Genomic DNA, 20,487 nt, shown 5'->3' on the forward strand with positions numbered 1-20,487 from the left:
GGGTTTATTCATCTCATCTCATCTCATTATCTCTAGCCGCTTTATCCTTCTACAGGGTCGCAGGCAAGCTGGAGCCTATCCCAGCTGACTACGGGCGAAAGGCGGGGTACACCCTGGACAAGTCGCCAGGTCATCACAGGGCTGACACATAGACACAGACAACCATTCACACTCACATTCACACCTACGGTCAATTTAGAGTCACCAGTTAACCTAACCTGCATGTCTTTGGACTGTGGGGGAAACCGGAGCACCCGGAGGAAACCCACACGGACACGGGGAGAACATGCAAACTCCACACAGAAAGGCCCTCGCCGGCCCCGGGGCTCGAACCCAGGACCTTCTTGCTGTGAGGCGACAGCGCTAACCACTACACCACCGTGCCGCCCCGGGTTTATTCATATTATAAGTAATATATGCGGGCAGCACGGTGGTGTAGTGGTTAGCGCTGTCGCCTCACAGCAAGAAGGTCCGGGTTCGAGCCCCGTGGCCGGCGAGGGCCTTTCTGTGCGGAGTTTGCATGTTCTCCCCGTGTCTGCGTGGGTTTCCTCCGGGTGCTCCGGTTTCCCCCACAGTCCAAAGACATGCAGGTTAGGTTAACTGGTGGCTCTAAATTGACCGTAGGTGTGAATGTGAGTGTGAATGGTTGTCTGTGTCTATGTGTCAGCCCTGTGATGACCTGGCAACTTGTCCAGGGTGTACCCCGCCTTTCACCCGTAGTCAGCTGGGATAGGCTCCAGCTTGCCTGCGACCCTGTATAACAGGATAAAGCGGCTAGAGATAATGAGATGAGAGATGAGGAAAAACATTGGACTTTCTGGTGCTCTAGGACCACCGGTTACCAACGAATCAGGACAAGGAGACATGTCCATTCAACTGTCAATCATGTTGTTTGTCAATTTATTAATCCATGTGTAAGGACATTCTTATTATCTTGCACTGAGAAAGCATGCAAATAGGCTTGTTAAAATGAGGTGATGAAATCATTTGAGATGAAATCGGCTGGCTTTTTGCTGTTTTTCTTTAACCACGTCTGTGTATGTACGTGTATGAATGTGTATACACAGAGAACGAAGAGGACTATGAGGACCTCACACAGGCTCTGCAATTTATCAAAGAGTTAATAGCTGCTGTGGACAACAAGGTGAACGAGCACGAGAAGAAGAAGAAGCTAGAGGAGATCTATAACCGGACAGACGGTAGGACCATCACACGCATGAAGAGCGGACAGATATTTGCCCGAGAAGATCTGAAACGAGGAAGGAAGCTCCTTCATGATGGGCCGCTCCAGCTGAAAACCATAGCAGGAAGGCTGAAGGGTAAAAAACAAAAAAAAAAAGCTCTAGGTTTCTCTGCAACAGTAGAAAGAATTACACATTCTTCCTGAAAACACTTTTTAATATACTCCATGTATTGTAATGTTATTTAGTCCAACAAGTACACATTTTAATATTACTGTTTTCTGTTTTAACCCTGTGCCAGATGTTCAAGCCTTGCTTCTTTCTGACGTCTTAATATTCCTGCAAGAGAAGGACCAGAAATATGTCTTCGCTTCTCTAGTATGTTTTTCACAAAATAATAGGGCTAGGCTTTACAGTCACCTTGTGAGATTATTGACAGACTGAAAGCATTACCACAGCTTTTCATATGTTTTTTTTTTCATGCCTTTGTCAGTTACAGTTTGTGTGATTTATAGACACAATGGCTGAGCACATATTGGGAAATTTTCCTTCATTCCCTTTCACAGTCTTGAGTGTGATGTGTTATGAGAAAATGGTTTTGCAAAGTAAATATGGTGATCTTTTGGTTAGATTATAAATTAGGCACAGTATTGATGTTACTTTTAAATGCAACATAAAACCCACTGATATGTTCAATGCTTTATGATATTATCATGATATAGTTAAATAATATTGGCTGGCGTTGAGTGGTATATCAGATATATTCCATTCAGCTAGCATGATATTGAACCAGTCGAAGATGTTCATTCAATATCATGCAGGCTGAATGGAATATATCTGATAGACCATGTAAAAAAATCCAGCCAATATTATTATTATTATTATTATTATTATTATTACACATTTGATGGAACAAAGAACTGTTCCTGCGCATACGCAGCAGAAAACTCTCATTAAATACTCGCATCAGCTCCGACGTGTGACATCATATTGTCTTGAGAATCATGCAATATCATAAACTATATTCAACACTCATTCTCCATCGGGTAGAGTGGCGTAATACACGTAGGATAAGCGATATGCTAACAATATTGCATGCTAACAAACCAAATGAATGAAACCCACTAGAAGGGAATAAAACATACAGTGGGGCAAAAAAGTATTTAGTCAGCCACCAATTGTGCAAGTTCTCCCACTTAAAAAGATGAGAGAGGCCTGTAATTTTCATCATAGGTACACTTCAATTATGAGAGACAGAATGGGGGGAAAGAATCCAGGAAATCACATTGTAGGATTTTTAATGAATTAATTGGTAAATTCCTTGGTAAAATAAGTATTTGGTCACCTACAAACAAGCAAGATTTCTGGCTCTCACAGACCTGTAACTTCTTCTTTAAGAGGCTCCTCTGTCCTCCACTCGTTAGATGTATTAATGGCACCTGTTTGAACTCGTTATCAGTATAAAAGACACCTGTCCACAACCTCAAACAGTCACACTCCAAACTCCACTATGGCCAAGACCAAAGAGCTGTCAAAGGACACCAGAGACAAAATTGTAGACCTGCACCAGGCTGGGAAGACTGAATCTGCAATAGGTAAGCAGCTTGGTGTGAAGAAATCAACTGTGGGAGCAATTATTAGAAAATGGAAGACATACAAGACCATGATAATCTCCCTCGATCTGGGGTTCCACGCAAGATCTCACCCCATGGGGTCAAAATGATCACAAGAACGGTGAGCAAAAATCCCAGAACCACACGGGGGGACCTAGTGAATGACCTGCAGAGAGCTGGGACCAAAGTAACAAAGGCTACCATCAGTAACACACCACGCCACCAGGGACTCAAATCCTGCAGTGCCAGACGTGTCCCCCTGCTTAAGTCAGTACATGTCCAGGCCCATCTGAAGTTTGCTAGAGAGCATTTGGATGATCCAGAAGAGGATTGGGAGAATGTCATATGGTCAGATGAAACCAAAATAGAACTTTTTGGTAAAAACTCAACTTGTCGTGTTTGGAGGAGAAAGAATGCTGAGTTGCATCCAAAGAACACCATACCTACTGTGAAGCATGGGGGTGGAAACATCATGCTTTGGGGCTGTTTTTCTGCAAAGGGACCAGGACGACTGATCCGTGTAAAGGAAAGAATGAATGGGGCCATGTATCGTGAGATTTTGAGTGAAAACCTCCTTCCATCAGCAAGGGCATTGAAGATGAAACGTGGCTGGGTCTTTCAGCATGACAATGATCCCAAACACACCGCCCGGGCAACAAAGGAGTGGCTTCGTAAGAAGCATTTCAAGGTCCTGGAGTGGCCTAGCCAGTCTCCAGATCTCAACCCCATAGAAAATCTTTAGAGGGAGTTGAAAGTCCGTGTTGCCCAGCGACAGCCCCAAAACATCACTGCTCTAGAGGAGACCTGCATGGAGGAATGGGCCAAAATACCAGCAACAGTGTGTGAAAACCTTGTGAAGACTTACAGAAAACGTTTGACCTCTGTCATTGCCAACAAAGGGTATATAACAGAGTATTGAGATTAACTTTTGTTATTGACCAAATATTTATTTTCCACCATAATTTGCAAATAAAGTCTTTAAAAATCAGACAATGTGATTTTCTGGATTTTTTTTTCTTCTCATTTTGTCTCTCATAGTTGAGGTATACCTATGATGAAAATTCCAGGCCTCTCTCATCTTTTTAAGTGGGAGAACTTGCACAATTGGTGACTGACTAAATACGTTTTTGCCCCACTGTATGTTTTTATTCCATGGAAAAAGTGTCCTGTATATATAATAATTTTGAATATTTAATAGTCTGTTGTGTTTTTCAAACTTGGATGGGATTAGCTATTTGGTGGACAGGATTATAGGAGGGATGGGAGGTTACCCTCCTATTAGGACATAAAAAAAAGATTCTTATAGTAAGTTTATAAAAAATTAATCATCATTTTAAAGACAGCTGCTCTTATGCTGCCTATGACAGCAGTAGTAATGATCATTTACAGTGTCCATGCTATCATTAAAGAAAGCTATCATACTGTATGGTAATCACTGATTAGTGGCACAATGGTGAAAATAAATGATAAAATGTCATTGTAATTGTGAAGCATTTCCACTGAACTCTAGTGAACTATTGTTGATGCATGGTGGTGTTGTTTGTACTTTTCTCTCTTCCTATCTTTCTCTCCTGCTCCCTATAACTCCACCCACATCCTCGGTACATTTTACTTCATTTCCTCTCTCTCTCTCTCGTATGCTCCCCATCCCCAGGACCAACGTGCCACAGTTATCCCTCTACAGAAGCTAATCGTCAGAGAGGTGGCTAACGAAGACCGGGGCTTCTTTATCATTGCGGCAGGCATCAAGCAGCCAGAAATGGTGGAAGTTCATGCCACATCAAGAGACGAGCGCAACACGTGGATGCAGCTCATCCAGAACGCTATGCAGTCTAGGTGAGTACCAGCATATCTGGTCCTGCTCACCCCATCAGGGGTTTGTCTTTTTGTATATTTAGTTAGATGATTGTTGGTAAGATCAATAATTGCACCTTAGAGGTCACTTTAGAGGGTACATTTATATTGTTTAATGCTGAGAAGCAGAAATAATACTGTTTGTTAACATTTAAAAAAAAATAGGTTCGAGCTGTTGGACAAGTGTATAGCTGCATGGAAAAGTTGCACCAAGTAAAAACAGCTAAGTGAATTGAGCAAATCTGGATTGAGTTTTTACAAATTGATTGTGCTTTCACAGAGAAAAGGACGATGATGAAGGCATCCCAAGTGAGACGGAGGAAGATAAAAAGTTGCTGGAGTCCAAAGCGAAAGAGATGAGAGGTGAGGGCAAAAACAGTAGTGGTTTGGAATTTCATTGTTATGAAATGGTGCCTAATAAGGTGCCAGTGTTTTTTTTGTTTTTGTTTTTTTGTTTTTTTTAAAGATTGCTTTAGTCCATGTGTATTCATTTCTCCTCTCTCTGTCCTTCTCTTAGCCATACTTCAGAGGAAAGATGAGCAGATCCTGGCTCTCCTGAACGAGAAGATAAAGCTCTTCCATGACATGTGTGGCTCTGGATCGCGTGAAGACACGGCTTCGGCCATCAGGATGCTGTTCAGGGCCTGCACTGATGACATGCCCAAGGGAGAGAATATTATGAAGGAAGCAATTAGAGAAGGTAAGTGACACTTTATGCAGAACTTGAAGAGAAAGATTTCTCTGTTTCTGTTCGAACTGGTTATTATTATTTATTTTATTTTTTTTTTACATGAAATGCCCTTGTGGCATCATTAGGGATCATTTCCACCACTAAATGTCAAGCAGAACTCTTTGGTAACTCGTTTAATATAATGCGGTTAGTGACGCGGGTGTCTCTGTGGATTTGTGTGTACTACAGTGGAGATGTTGCAGACACTGGTCCACAGTGGTCTGGGAGGAGCCGTGAGCCAGCAGGGTGCCAGTGATCCCGGAAACACAGCTTCGGTGCTTCTGCCTCGCAGATCCGAGACCTTTGGAGGCTTCGACAGCCACCAGATGAACAGCTCCAAACGTGAGCGAAACCACAACCCACAATTACCAAAACTATTCTGCTTATAAATAATTTCAACTGGACTCTAATGAAGATTTGAATTTTTTTGTATAGTAGCTGTTTCACAATCAGGGTTTACTTTTCAGGTCCACAATAGTCCAAAAATCAAACCTTAGATTTTTGCGTTTCTCTGCTGCCAAAAATGGCCTTTAGAGATGGAAATTAACTGCGCAGAATTTCAGAGCTACAGATCATACATTGGGTATGTTACTCGTGGTGAGAAGAGGCATATAGTGTATTTCTAAAACTGACCACCTTTCTTATAGTCCACAAGAGTAACAGATACAAAGTGAAAAACTGTTGATATGGATGTGATTTTAAGTACAAATTTTCAAGTGCTGTGCAGTGATGTTTGTACATGGTGGTAACTGTAATAACAACTGAAGTGGTGACAATACTTGTGGTTTTCCAGACAAGATACTTCACTTTTTGACAAACACACATTTCAATCACGTGTGAAACCGCTGCAAATGTGTCTCGCATCGGTTTCAAGTCCTGTTTCTTACTGTGAAACAGCAGAGTATTCTGCTTCAAAAGAGACAAATATTGTCTTAAAAAAACATTTATGACCTCAGCATATGGTGAGTGTTTTCAGGAGAGGGCATTTTTTTTTTTTTTGATGGACAAAGGATACAGTCAAGCACTTAGGTTACAAAATCATATAACTTCCACTTAAACCACTTAACCCTTTGGGGTCGAGAGCTTCGCCGGCGAAGCTCGGCAGGTCTAGAATGAGTATGTCATGTATTTAGATAAATATCTTCACGAGTTTTTTAATCATACAAGCATGATAAACATATTGACAGAAATTTTATACTTTACACTTTCCTATGTGCCCACTGTCAAATAATATTATTGTTTTTAAATGACCTAAATTAGATGAAACATAAAACTTGTCACCTTACTCAGTCACACCGGAGTCGGAGCACTGAGTGCGCACTTACACATTCATAAAAGACTATTCACATGGTAACGGCATGATAATCACTTTCACTCTTTCGCTTTTGATTGGTTTCTCTTTTGCAGTGGGAACGCCCACCGTAAACAGGATAAAATTTGTCAGACATAGTTCAGGCTATTTGGAGGTAAAACTTGTTTCGAGATGGCATACGGATTTTATGCGCTTCAATATCAGGAGAGCAAATCAATTTATGATTCAGTTCATGATTCAAGACAGTGATTCAATTCAATCTTCAGAACTGCGACACTGATGATGAGCGGTGCACTTCGATTCAATCCAGCCAAAGGTCAACTCGAGTAAGTGTAAATATTTCTTCTATTTATTATGAGCAGATCGGTTGACATGTGTACGCTGTGCTGCATACACAGGAAACATGACTGAGCAATTTTTCCAGAGTTAAAAGTATGTTCCTCAAAAATAGTTAATTTTGCTCAGTTTTGAGTTTAGAGAGTAAAATTTGGAGTTGAAGTGGGAGCAGAGTTACACAGAGTAATTGCGTAACAGAGTAACAGAGTTGGTTGTGGCTCTGAACTGTGTAAAATAGTACAAGAGTTAATTTCAAGACACACTGAAGAAAGTCAAATACCAAAATAAAGTCAAATACCAGATAAATGAAGCTGTTGTAAAAAGCAGTTTTAGAACTGTGTTGGAATCTGTGAAAAAACATGACCTTACCCATTGGGACTTGACCTGATGGGATTAAGAAATGGCAGTGGGAGGGGTTTCACTCTTCTCATGGAATGGAATGGAAATTTTTACTCTTCTTATTAAATACCCCTCCCACAGCCAACCCTTTATCCCAAAACAATGGGGCATAATTTTTTTGATGGCCACTTTATTGTCCAAATCAATGGAGCAGATTTAAGTTTTTGTGCTTGATCCATTCCTAAGACTGAACAGAATCACCTCAAGTGATCAAAATGGTTCGACGCAATGGGTAAGGTCATGTTTTTTTCACACATTCCAACACAGTTCTAAAACTGCTTTTTCCAACATCTTCATTTATCTATTATTTTTTTAAAAGTACAATCATGCCATACATACTACAGAGATATTATTGTAGCTGAACTTGTGCTGAATACAAAAAAGTCAAACGACTTTGAAAATACTGCTTAGATTTGTTGAAACTGACAACAAAATCAGAGCATGCCAAAATCATTAGAGTGCCAGAAAATACACTCAGACCCCCGAGGGTTAAATATCTTTTTCGTCTCGTCTCGTCTCGTCTTCTTCCGCTTATCCGGGACCGGGTCGCGGAGGCAGCAGTCTAAGCATGGAAGCCCAAACTTCCCTTTCCCCAGACACCTCGGCCAGCTCCTCGGGAAGAACACCGAGGCGTTCCCAGGCCAGCCGAGAGACATAGTCCCTCCAGTGTGTCCTGGGTCTTCCCCGGGGCCTCTTCCCGGGGGGACATGCCTGGAAAACTTCACCAGGGAGGCATCCGGGAGGCATCCGAAAAAGATGCCCGAGCCACCTCAGCTGATTCCTCTCGATGTGGAGGAGCAGCGGCTCTACTCCGAGCTCCTCCCGAGTGACTGTGCTTCTCACCCTATCTCTAAGGGAGCGCCCAGCCACCCTGTGAAGGAAACTCATTTCGGCCGCTTGTATCCGCGATCTTGTTCTTTCGGTCATTACCCAAAGCTCATGACCATAGGTGAGAGTCGGAACGTAGATCGACCGGTAAATTGAGAGCTTCGCCTTTTGGCTCAGCTCCTTCTTCACCACGATGGACCGGTAAAGCGACCGCATCACTGCGGAGGCTGCACCGATCCGCCTGTCGATCTCACGCTCCATCCTTCCCTCACTCGTGAACAAGATCCCGAGATACTTAAACTCCTCCACTTGAGGCAGGACTTCTCCACCAACCTGGAGAGGGCAAGCCACCCTTTTCCGGTCGAGGACCATGGCCTCGGACTTGGAGGTGCTGATTCTCATCCCAGCCGCTTCACACTCGACTGCAAACTGCCCCAGTGCATGCTGAAGGTCCTGGTTTGAAGAAGCCAACAGGACAACATCATCTGCAAAAAGCAGAGATGAAATCCTGTGGTTCCCAAACAGGATTCCTTCCGGCCCCTGGCTGCGCCTAGAAATTCTGTCCATAAAAATTATGAACAGAACCAGTGACAAAGGGCAGCCCTGCCGGAGTCCAACATGCACTGGGAACAGGTCTGACTTACTGCCGGCAATGCGAACCAGACTCCTGCTCCGTTCGTACAGGGACCGGACAGCCCTTAGCAAAGAGCCCCGAACCCCATACTCCCGAAGCACCCCCCACAGAATACCACGGGGGACACGGTCGAATGCCTTCTCCAGATCCACAAAGCACCTGTGGACTGGTTGGGCAAACTCCCATGAATCCTCGAGCACCCTATGAAGGGTATAGAGCTGGTCCAGTGTTCCGCGACCAGGACGAAAACCGCATTGTTCCTCCTGGATCCGAGGTTCGACTATTGGTCGAATTCTCCTCTCAAGTACCTTGGAGTAAACCTTCCCTGGGAGGCTGAGAAGTGTGATTCCCCTATAATTGGAGCACACTCTCCAGTCCCCTTTCTTAAAAAGAGGGACCACCACCCCAGTCTGCCACTCCAGAGGCACTGTCCCCGACCGCCACGCGATGTTGCAGAGGCGTGTCAACCAAGACAGCCCCACAACATCCAGAGACTTGAGATACTCAGGGCGGATCTCATCCACCCCCGGTGCCTTGCCACCGAGGAGCTTGCAAACCACCTCAGTGACTTTGGCTTGGGTAATGGACGAGTCCACCTCTGAGTCATCAGCCTCAGTCTCCTCAGTGGAAGACATGACGGTGGGATTGAGGAGATCCTCAAAGTATTCCTTCCACCGCCCGACAATGTCCCCAGTCCAGGTCAACAGCTCCCCACCCGCACTGTAAACAGTGTTGGCAGAGTACTGCTTCCCCCTCCTGAGGCGCCGGATGGTTTGCCAGAATTTCTTTGAGGCCGACCGATAGTCCTTCTCCATGGCCTCCCCGAACTCCTCCCAGTTCCGAGTTTTTGCCTCCGCAACTGCCCGAGCTGCAGCACGCCTGGCCTGCCGATACCCGTCAGCTGCCTCAGGAGTCCCGGAGGTCAACATGGCCCGATAGGACTCCTTCTTCAGCTTGACGGCATCCCTTACTTCCGGTGTCCACCACCGGGTTCGGGGATTGCCGCCACGACAGGCACCGGAGACCTTGCGGCCACAGCTCCGAACAGCTGCGTCCACAATGGAGGTAGAGAACATGGTCCACTCAGACTCAATGTCCCCCGCCTCCCTCGGAAGCTGGGAAAAGCTCTCCCGGAGGTGGGAGTTAAAGACCTCCCCAACAGAGTGCTCGGCCAGACGTTCCCAGCAGACCCTCACCATACGTTTGGGCCTGCCAGGTCTGTCCAGCTTCCTCCTCCACCAGCGTATCCAACTCACCACCAGGTGGTGATCAGTTGACAGCTCAGCCCCTCTCTTCACCCGAGTGTCCAAGACATAGGGCCGGAGATCAGATGAAACGACTACAAAGTCGATCATCGACCTCCGACCTAAGGTGTCCTGGTGCCACGTGCACTTATGGACACCCCTATGCTCGAACATGGTGTTCGTTATGGACAAACCGTGACTAGCACAGAAGTCCAATAACAAAACACCACTCGGGTTCAGATCGGGGAGGCTGTTCCTCCCAACCACGCCCCTCCAGGTGTCACTGTCGTCGCCCACGTGAGCATTGAAGTCCCCCAGTAGCACAATGGAGTCCCCAGTCTGATCACCCCTCAGTACCTCTCCCAGGGACTCCAAGAAGGCCGGATACTCTATACTGCTATTTGGCCCGTAGGCACAAACAACAGCAAGAGCCCTCTCCCCAATCCAAAGGCGCAGAGAGGCGACCCTCTCGTTCACTGGGGTAAACTCCAACACATGACGGCTGAGCTGGGGAGCTATAAGCAAGCCCACACCATCCCGCCGCCGCTCACCACGGGCGACTCCAGAGAAGTGGAAAGTCCAGCCCCTCTTGAGGAGCTGGGTTCCAGAGCCCAAGCTGTGCGTGGAGGTGAGCCCGACTATCTCTAGCCGGTACCTCTCAACCTCCCGCACAAGCTCAGGCTCTTTCCCCCCCAGCGAAGTGACATTCCATGTCCCAACAGCTAGCCGCTGTGTCCGGGGATCAGGTCGTCGAGGCCCCTGCCTTCGACTGCCACCCAATCCACACTGCACCAATCCCCTACTGCTACCTCTGTGGGTGGTGAACCCACAGGAGGTAAATATCTTTTTATTGTAAATAAAAGTATACATCCCAAAGTAAAACCTAGTTAGTTAGTGCTAAATAATGCAATTCTGAATATAACCAGTAAAATCTAAGTATAATAATTAAATTATAATTAAGTGAAATGACCACAAGGTCAAAACTGAGCCTGCATTCAACTTTGACAAGCATATTTATAAGAACTTATCGGAAACACTACTGCTGTAGGTGGGGCCGGTGTGTCCCTGGAAAATAAATTATAAGAAACTCCAGCTTATATACACTGGACCTAGTTGCAGGAGTGAGTTGGTGTTATTCAAAAAGGCAACCGTGATTGTGAAACAGCCCTATAGTGACAATTTTAATGGCTTCCATTGGTAGAATCTTCCAAACAACAAATAGACAAAATATTATTGTACACATTTAAGTAATGTGCTTAATTTTTGAAGTTTGTTTGTTGAATAAATTTGTATGAAAGCAATTACCGTTAAACCTTACATGAAGCACTGTTGGGTGCAAATCGTTGTTGTCATCATTGTCTCCTGTTTACAGCAGCAACAACAAAATGTTGCCATGCCTGCTGCAGTTTTATGCTAATTGTATTCACCAGTGGGGAAATTATACTGAATGAACAGTAACTGTGTTTCACAACTGATCATTTATGTTCAAGGATTTGGTATAATAGAATCTACAGCTCAATGTTTAGTGTGTCTCTGTTCGTGGCTAATGTTTTTCTGGATTTGCAGATGGAGATAAAGAGGAGGTCGAGGACCTGAGGAGGACAGAGTCAGACAGCGTTCTCAAAAAGGTAAGGAGTCCAAAATGTAGTTTGTCCAAAATCAAGTGAGCCAAACTTTGTTGTTTTATATTTCAAGCAGTCCATTTTTGATGTGGCACTTTTGTAAGAATAAAAAATTTTTTGAAACACCAGGAAATAATGCAAAAGCATCTAATCAGTGGGGGTGGTGAGATGTGGCTTGACATGAACCAGTGTTACTATTCCCACTCCAACATTGATTACTTTCCAATAACATCGTTACCCAACACGCTTTCGTCCTCTTGTACACCAATTCGCCAACAATTACAATTCTAACCCTGTGTCTGAAATCACTCACTACTCACTATATAGTGAGGTCGCCACTTTGTAGTGCTGTCCGAATGTACAGTGAGAATTATTACACTCTATATAGTGCACTCAAAGTATCCCACAATGCATCGTGAAAAGTAGTGTTCTACCGATGGTCACTAACCAAGCAATATATACCATCATACATTGTGGTTGCACTGAAAGAAAAAAAAATGTGTTGGGGTGAATGAACAGAGGAAGAAACCCATTATAAACGGACATTCCAGTACAATTAAAAATAGTAATAGAATAGAAAATAAGCTAAAATAGAATTAAATACAAGAATAAAAGCTACAGTGCAGTGCAAGGAATTAATCACAAACCTCAAATTTGATTGATTAAAAACAGCGGCAAAGAAGAAAGTATTCAGGCTTGATTTAAAAGAACTGAAAGATGCAGCAGACACAAAGTACTTTGTATTTATTAATGCAGGAAATACGCTCGGTATAATATGGATTTATCACAAAAATATATGCATATATTTATTATTTTGAAAACTCACCAGCCAACTGATCTCATCTCATCTCATTATCTCTAGCCGCTTTATCCTGTTCTACAGGGTCGCAGGCAAGCTGGAGCCTATCCCAGCTGACTACGGGCGAAAGGCGGGGTACACCCTGGACTAGTTGCCAGGTCATCACAGGGCTGACACATAGACACAGACAACCATTCACACTCACATTCACACCTACGGTCAATTTAGAGTCACCAGTTAATCTAACCTGCATGTCTTTGGACTGTGGGGGAAACTGGAGCACCCGGAGGAAACCCACGCGGACACGGGGAGAACATGCAAACTCCACACAGAAAGGCCCTCGCCGGCCATGGGGCTCGAACCCGGACCTTCTTGCTGCGAGGCGACAGCACTAACCACTACACCACCGTGCCGCCCGCCGACTGATCTGGCACGTTTTAATTGTGGGACAGTAATGACGTAAATAACGGCGCAGCAGAGTAGTGTCCGAAAGCGTTTGTTCATTTTACCAATGAGCTCACTACATAGTCCTCTATATAGAATTCCCGAGATAGTGAGTAGGGAACGAGTGAGTGATTTTGGGCACATTTTAAATGTATTAGTGAACCACACACTGCATATTTAACTGTTAATAGTTACATTAATGTGGCATGTTAGTTCCTGCTAGAAAACAAAATAGAAAAAAAAAACACAGCTTCTGTGTCTCTGAGAAACCAAAAGTGAAAAGTCCTCTTCAGCAGAAAATTTACTGACTGTGACAAAAAAAAAACTCAATGGAGACTTGAATAAATGTCAAATCAATATCTCCTGAGAGAAAACGTCAGCGTTTCAGCAGTTATACTACACTTTCTTGTGTAAAATAACGCACGTCTTTAAATTTCTTTATTAATCGGCTTAGATTACATGGAGCATCTGCCTTTCATGTGAACGAGTTGGTCTTGTAGAAATGATACTGTAGCTGTGATTAGCTGTGATTTGAATCTTATGCCGTTATAAGACGTGATATCACTCGCCAATCACCGCAACGGCCATTTTCATACTTTCACTTAAATACATTCCTCCAGGATTTAATCTTTTTTTTTTGTCAGGTTTGGTATGACTTTCAGGTTCTGTGCATCTGCCATATGAATAAAGGGGATGGGGCGGGATAAATAAGTGTCAGTGAGATGGGTGTAAGGTCCATCTTGGCTGTTTCAAGCTCGTAATGAGTAGAGCAGCACTGAGCTCATGGCCAGTTGCTTTTGGAGTCAGGCTGATTAAAGAAGTCTCTCAGCTGGACTCCACTATCTGCTTTGTCTTCCTCACAGGGGGGAAACACCAACCTGCTGCTCGTGCTGAAGAGGAACAGAGAGGTAACGCCTCGGAACATGCTTCAGTCTCAATGAACCATGTTATCGGTAGTCAATGGCTGCTGGATTAACTGCTGAACAGACTGAAGATGGCAGCTGGAACAGGAACAGGGCTATTAGGCGTTTATTTAGCTCTGGCGCTGGTCTTTCCTTGGCTTTAAGAGGAAATTGAATCCAACAGTCACAGGATTATTTGAAATTTCTAACATGCTATTTTTAGACATTTTTTAAATGTTTAAAACTGTATATTGACTTTTGATTAATATGATAAATGTAATGTAATAAGTAGGCAAAACATTACAGTTTCTGTGTACACACAGCGTTGTGTTTTCTTACGTTTTAAGCTGGCAAATTCAATTCAGTAACAACAGACGAAAGAAATAATCTCAACACTGGTCTGATCACAATTAAATGCGCCTCCCCCCAAAGAAAAAAAAAGTTTCAAGATCACAGTGTTTGCGAACACATTAAGAGATGTTAAGACCCCTTTCCCCCTGATGTGGAGTGTTTGTGAAGCAGTGCTTATGAGCGTGCTGTTGTGAATGTCAGTTGGATTAAAGTGTGATGTGATTGTGTTTGTACAGCAGGTCCTGAGCAGTGTTACACATCTCCATGATCTCCTCAGTTCACTGCAGGTGTGTGTTCACGTCTATACCACACTCAGCACTGCACTCAGTCTAAATTCACCTCTAATTATGATAGATAGATAGATAGATAGATAGATAGATAGATAGATAGATAGATAGATAGATAGATAGATAGATAATGAACCTATCTATCTAAATGAACATTTCTTTCTTGCTTGCTTGCTTTCCTTCTTTCTTTCTTTCTAAATGAACATTTCTTTCGTTCTTTCTTTTTAAATGAGTGTTTCTTGCGTTCCTTCTTTCTAAATTAGTCTTTCTTTCTTTCTTTCTTTCTTTCTTTCTTTCTTTCTTTCTTTCTTTCTTTCTTTCTTTCTTTCTTTCTTTCTTTCTTTCTTTCTTCTTTCTTTCTTTCTTTCTGAATGAGCATTTCTTTCTTTCTAGCTTTCTTTCTTTTTAAATGAGCCTTTCTTTCTTTCTTTCTTTCTTTCTTTCTTTCTTTCTTTCTTTCTTTCTAAATGAGCATTTCTTTTGTTCTTTCTTTTTAAATGAGCATTTCTTTCTTGCGTTCCTTCTTTCTAAATGAGCATTTCTTTCTTTCTTTCTTTCTTTCTTTCTTTCTTTCTTTCTTTCTTTCTTTCTTTCTTTCTTTCTTTCTAAATGAGCATTTCTTTCTTTCTTTTTAACTGAGCACTTCTTTCTTGTGTTCCTTCTTTCTTTCTAAATGAGCGTTTCTTTCTTTCTTTCTTTCTTTCTTTCTTTCTTTCTTTCTTTCTTTCTTTCTAATTGAGCAATTCTTTCTTGCTTTCTTTTCTTCTTTCTTGCTTGCTTTCTTTCTAAATGAGCGTTTTTCTTTTTCTTTCTAAATGAACGTTTTTCTTTCTTTTTCTTTCTAAATGAGCTTTCTTTCTTTCTTTCTTTCTTTCTTTCTTTCTTTCTTTCTTTCTTTCTTTCTTTCTTTCTTTCTTCCTAAATGAGTGTTTCTTTCTTACTTTGAATTTTTATTACACAGGTGGTCAATTCATTTTAATCTGGAAATAACAAATAATGCAAGTAAGCAAATATACTGCAGGCATTAATTACAGTAAGATTTATTTAAATTTTAAATTTAATAATAAACTGAAATGTAGGCAGCTCGGTTTTGCACAGTGGAGCAGTTTTTCACCCTGTAAAGTAATTGAGATTAAGCTATAAACCTGTTGGACATTTTATAATAAATCATCCAGTTTCTGTGCAATAAAAGCTAAGACACTTCCTAATGATTTACAAACCGACTCGGTTTTCAGGCTTTGGTGGTTCAGCAAGACACCTTCCTGGAGGAACAGCGCCAGACTCTAAGTGAGCGTCCATCCTCACGTCCCCTCTCTCGGCCTCCGTCTCTAGTAGAGCAGGAGAAGCAGCGCAGTGTGGAGCGCCAGCGACAGGAAGCAGCCGCTCATGCAGAAGAGAGGAAGCGCAGGGAGAAGGAGTGGGAGGTACGAGATAAAGAACTGAGCAACCGAGAGCAGCTCCTCAACAGCAAAGAGGAGGAGGCACAGAGGAGGCGCACAGAGTTGGAGGAGGCTCGGCAGGAGCTGCAGAGCAGGAAAGAAGACTACCAGAAAGACCTGGAAAGACTGAGGGATGCACAGAGGAAGCTGGAAAGAGAGAGGGAGCAGATGCAGAGAGAGATGGAGATGCTGGAGCAGCTCAGGGAGACGGAGGTGAGACCTGTACACCAACAGCGTGTGCTTACTTTCCCTGCCGCAGATTTCTGCTCATCTTGTTGGGACACTGATTAGTGCACAGTAGGACAATTAGAGATTATTCAGAATTTCAGTGCATTATTTGATGATGGAAAGTTAAAAGTAAAAGGCAAAGTAAAACATGATGGAAAAATGAATTGTTGAATATATCAATAAAATTGGGTGGCACAGTGGTGTAGTGTTTAGCGCTGTCGCCTCACAGCAAGAAGGTCCGGGTTCGAGCCCCGTGGCCGGCGAGGGCCTTTCTGTGCGGAGTTTGCATGTTCTCCCCGTGTCCGCGTGGGTTTCCTCCGGGTGCTCCGGTTTCCCCCACAGTCCAAAGACATGCAGGTTAGGTTAACTGGTGACTCTAAATTGACCGTAGGTGTGAATGTGAGTGTGAATGGTTGTCTGTGTCTATGTGTCAGCCCTGTGATGACCTGGCGACTTGTCCAGGGTGTACCCCGCCTTTCGCCCATAGTCAGCTGGGATAGGCTCCAGCTTGCCTGCGACCCTGTAGAAGGATAAAGCGGCTAGAGATAATGAGATGAGATCAATAAAATTATAGTACACGTTTACAAAATATGCTTTGTAAAAAGTAGAACAGGTTAAAAGACAAAAAACAGCAAAAGGGATCAAAAGAAGCAGATTAAATGGAAAAACAACCCGCAGCTAAACGTAGTGTTAATTACATTATGCATTATACATGCTACTCGGTTTGTAATTAAAAAAAAGTAAGAAAGAGTGTCAGCAGCTCTTGGGTACAACTGAAAGTCAATAAATTAGGGAACTGCACAGTACAGATCATTTGAATGAAAAAAGCGAATCTACCGCTTCATTTATTTGACATCATGACTATTCTAAAATCTACAGGTTCTGTTTTATCCATAAGAAACTCATTAAAAGTGATTTCCAAAACATTACAACCCCAGCTCCAAAAAAGTTGGGGTGCTGTGTAAACTGTAAATAAAAACAGAATGTAATAATTTGCAAATCAGGGAAACCCTTTCTTGAAAATAGTACAAAGACAACATATCAAATGTTGAAACTGAGAAATTTTCTTGTTAAAAAAAATGCTCATTTTGAATTTGATCTCAGCAACAAGTTTCAAAAAAGATGGGACGGGCATGTTTACCACTGTGTTGCATTACCTCTTCTTTTAACAACACTGTAAACATTTGGGAACTGAGGAGACCAATTACTGTAGTTCTAAAAGAGAAATGTTGTCCCATTCTTGCCTGATATACAATTTCAGTTGCTCAACAGTTCGGGGTCTCGTTTGCCATATTTTGCACTTCATAATGTGTCAAATGTTTTCAGTGGGAGACAGGTCTGGACTGCAGGCAGGCCAGTTTAGCACCCAGACTCTTTTACTATGGAGCCATGCAGTTTTAATATGTGCAGAAAGCGGTTTGGCATTGTCTTGCTGAAAGAAGGAAGGCGTTCTCTGAAAAAGATTTTGTCTGGATGGCAGCATATTGCTCTGTAACGTGTATATATCATTCAGCATTAATGATGCCTTCCCAGATGTACAAGCTACCCATGTCATGTGCACTAATGCACCCTCATACCATCACCGATGCTGGCTTTTGAACTGTGCACTGATAACAAGCCGAATGTTCCCGCTCCTCTTTAGCCTGGAGGAAGTGGTGTCCATGATTTCTAAAAAGAATTTCTACTTTTGATTCATCAGCGCTCAGGACAATTTCCCATGTCGCCTCAGTCGATCGTAAAAGAGCTCGAGCCCAGAGAAGGTGACGGTGTTTCTGGATATTGTTTATATCTGGTTTTAACTTACATTTGTGGATGCAGTAATGAACTGTTTTCACAGATGATGGTTTTCTGAAGTGTTCCTGAGCCCATACAGTGATTTCCACTACAGAATCGTATCTGCTTTTAATGCAGTGTTGCCTGAGGGTCTGAAGATCACAGACATCCAATGTCAGTTTCCAGCCTTGTATCTTGCATACAGAGATTTCTCCAGATTCTCTGAATCTTTTAATGATATGTACCATAGATGATGTGATCCCCAACTTCTTTGCAATTTTCCTTTGAGGAACGTTATTCTTGAATTGTTCCACTGTTTGCCCGCGCAGTCTTTCACAAAGCGGTGAACCCCTCCCCATCTTTACTTCTGAGAGACTCTGCCTCTCTGGGATGCTCTTTTTATACACAACTGACCTGTTGCCAATTCGACAAATTAGTTTTATTTTTTTAGCATTGCAAAACTTTTTCAGTCTTTTGTTGCCCTTGTCCCAACTTTTCTGAAACGTGTTGCTGACATTGCATTCAAAACGAACATATATTTTTCAAAAAACAATAACATTTCTCAGTTTCAACATTTGGGCGGCACGGTGGTGTAGTGGTTAGCGCTGTCGCCTCACAGCAAGAAGGTCTGGGTTCGAGCCCCGTGGCCGGCGAGGGCCTTTCTGTGCGGAGTTTGCATGTTCTCCCCGTGTCCGCGTGGGTTTCCTCCGGGTGCTCCGGTTTCCCCCACAGTCCAAAGACATGCAGGTTAGGTTAACTGGTGACTCTAAATTGACCGTAGGTGTGAGTGTGAATGGTTGTCTGTGTCTATGTGTCAGCCCTGTGATGACCTGGCGACTTGTCCAGGGTGTACCCCGCCTTTCGCCTGTAGTCAGCTGGGATAGGCTCCAGCTTGCCTGCGACCCTGTAGAAGGATAAAACGGCTAGAGATAATGAGATGAGATGAGTTTCAACATTTGATATGTTGTCTTTGTCCTATTGTCAATGAAATATAGGGTTTCCATGATTCGCAGATCATCACAATCTGTTTTTATTATTAATCATGTTTTACACAGTGTCCCAACTTTTTTGGAATTGGGGTTGTACATAACATACTTTATTTTTTCGCGGTCCAAATCCTGCGCTCTGATTGGCTGGCGAGCGGGTCCGTATCCTATGATATGGACCCCGGTTACGGACCCTGGTTACGGACCTCTGGCAACTTGCTTGTTCACAACAACAACAAACATAGTATCATTTTTTTGTCAACATTTTATCTTTTTTTTTAATAAGATTTATTTATAAGCTTATCAAAAATCTTTTTGCCAGCATTTCTCAGGAAAATAGCATTAATTTTACATCATGGATAGCGATAACGACAGTGTTCACAGCGAAAGCGAGTTTTACTACCCTGAGGAAGAAGAAGTAAAAAAAACATTTCAGGAGAAAGCTAAAACCTGTAATTTGCTAACACCGAGCAAAAACATGGTTGAATCCTGAATGACTCCTATTTGTATAAATAGGGGACTACATAGGCAGCAAAATGCATGTGAGAGGATTCACTCTGTCACAGCAAGGCTGCAGACACAGCACCCTGAGGCATTTATCATCATTTCTGAGGACTTTAATCATGCTACTTTGGACTCTACTTTGGCTGCTTTTTACCAGGCTGTGGATCGTCCAACAAGGAACAACAGGACAATTGACTTGCTGTATGCTAATGTGAGGGATGCATACAGAGTCACACCCTTCCCCCCACTAGGGAAGTCTGACCACAACCTGGTTCTTCTACAGCTGAAGTACATCCCCCTGGTTCAAAGGCAGCCTGCAACAACTAGCTCCATCAGGAGGTGGTCCCCTGAAATGGAAGATGCCCTCAGGGACTGTTATGACATCACGGACTGGGATGTGCTGCTTAGCCCACACTGTGAGGACATAGAGGGGCTGACACACTGTCTGATGGATTACCTCAACTTCTGTGCAGACGTGGTCTCCCCCACTAAGGCTACATTCACACGACAACGGCAACGAGATGTTATTTAAAAATATATCGCGTCCAAATGGGCAACGATCAGTAAAATATCAGGTCCATATGGCAACGCAACGCTTGCTGAAAACGATGCAATACACATGCCACACCTCTAGGGGCGCTGTAAGACGGTCCCTTCGGAGACACCAGAACAATAGAAGAAGTAAGGACGCATGCGCATAAACTATTATGCGCAAGACTTCATATTAGCCACAAAGTCAGGAAAATCTGTTCGGAAAATTACATTATAATGACCAAATACAATGAAAAGTATTTTTCCAGTCTCACCTGTGAAAGGTAATCCCATGTGATCTCGTTTGGACGGCAAACCTGTTGGTACAGTTAAACGCAGCTAATCTTTATTCTCCGCTTTGACCTATCCAATATGGCGGCGAGGATGACGTATGATTCTACGCGGAAGGCGGCGTCTTTAATGGTCCGGAATAAATTGAATGCTACACGTTGATGGATTAATTTGTTGTTTCTCACCTGTGAAAGGTAAT

At 43.2% G+C, this 20,487-nt stretch overlaps 1 protein-coding gene across 5 annotated transcripts in view; it reads left to right on the plus strand.

Moving 5' to 3' along the window:
* LOC132899294 (A-kinase anchor protein 13) overlaps positions 1–20,487 on the plus strand; it is a 230,217-nt gene that overhangs the window by 198,478 nt on the left and 11,252 nt on the right. For 4 of the 5 annotated variants that reach the window (XM_060941061.1, XM_060941060.1, XM_060941062.1 and 1 more), the window contains 10 exons: positions 1,068–1,319; positions 1,483–1,559; positions 4,449–4,630; positions 4,929–5,011; positions 5,166–5,348; positions 5,568–5,720; positions 11,698–11,759; positions 13,860–13,904; positions 14,486–14,536; positions 15,772–16,188. In XM_060941061.1, the coding sequence (XP_060797044.1) occupies positions 1,068–1,319; positions 1,483–1,559; positions 4,449–4,630; positions 4,929–5,011; positions 5,166–5,348; positions 5,568–5,720; positions 11,698–11,759; positions 13,860–13,904; positions 14,486–14,536; positions 15,772–16,188 (1,505 nt within the window). The remainder of the gene's footprint in view (positions 1–1,067; positions 1,320–1,482; positions 1,560–4,448; positions 4,631–4,928; positions 5,012–5,165; positions 5,349–5,567; positions 5,721–11,697; positions 11,760–13,859; positions 13,905–14,485; positions 14,537–15,771; positions 16,189–20,487) is intronic. The other variant, XM_060941063.1, reaches the window with a different exon arrangement.

Source organism: Neoarius graeffei, chromosome 15 (genome assembly GCF_027579695.1).
Source record: "Neoarius graeffei isolate fNeoGra1 chromosome 15, fNeoGra1.pri, whole genome shotgun sequence".
NCBI lineage: Eukaryota > Metazoa > Chordata > Actinopteri > Siluriformes > Ariidae > Neoarius > Neoarius graeffei.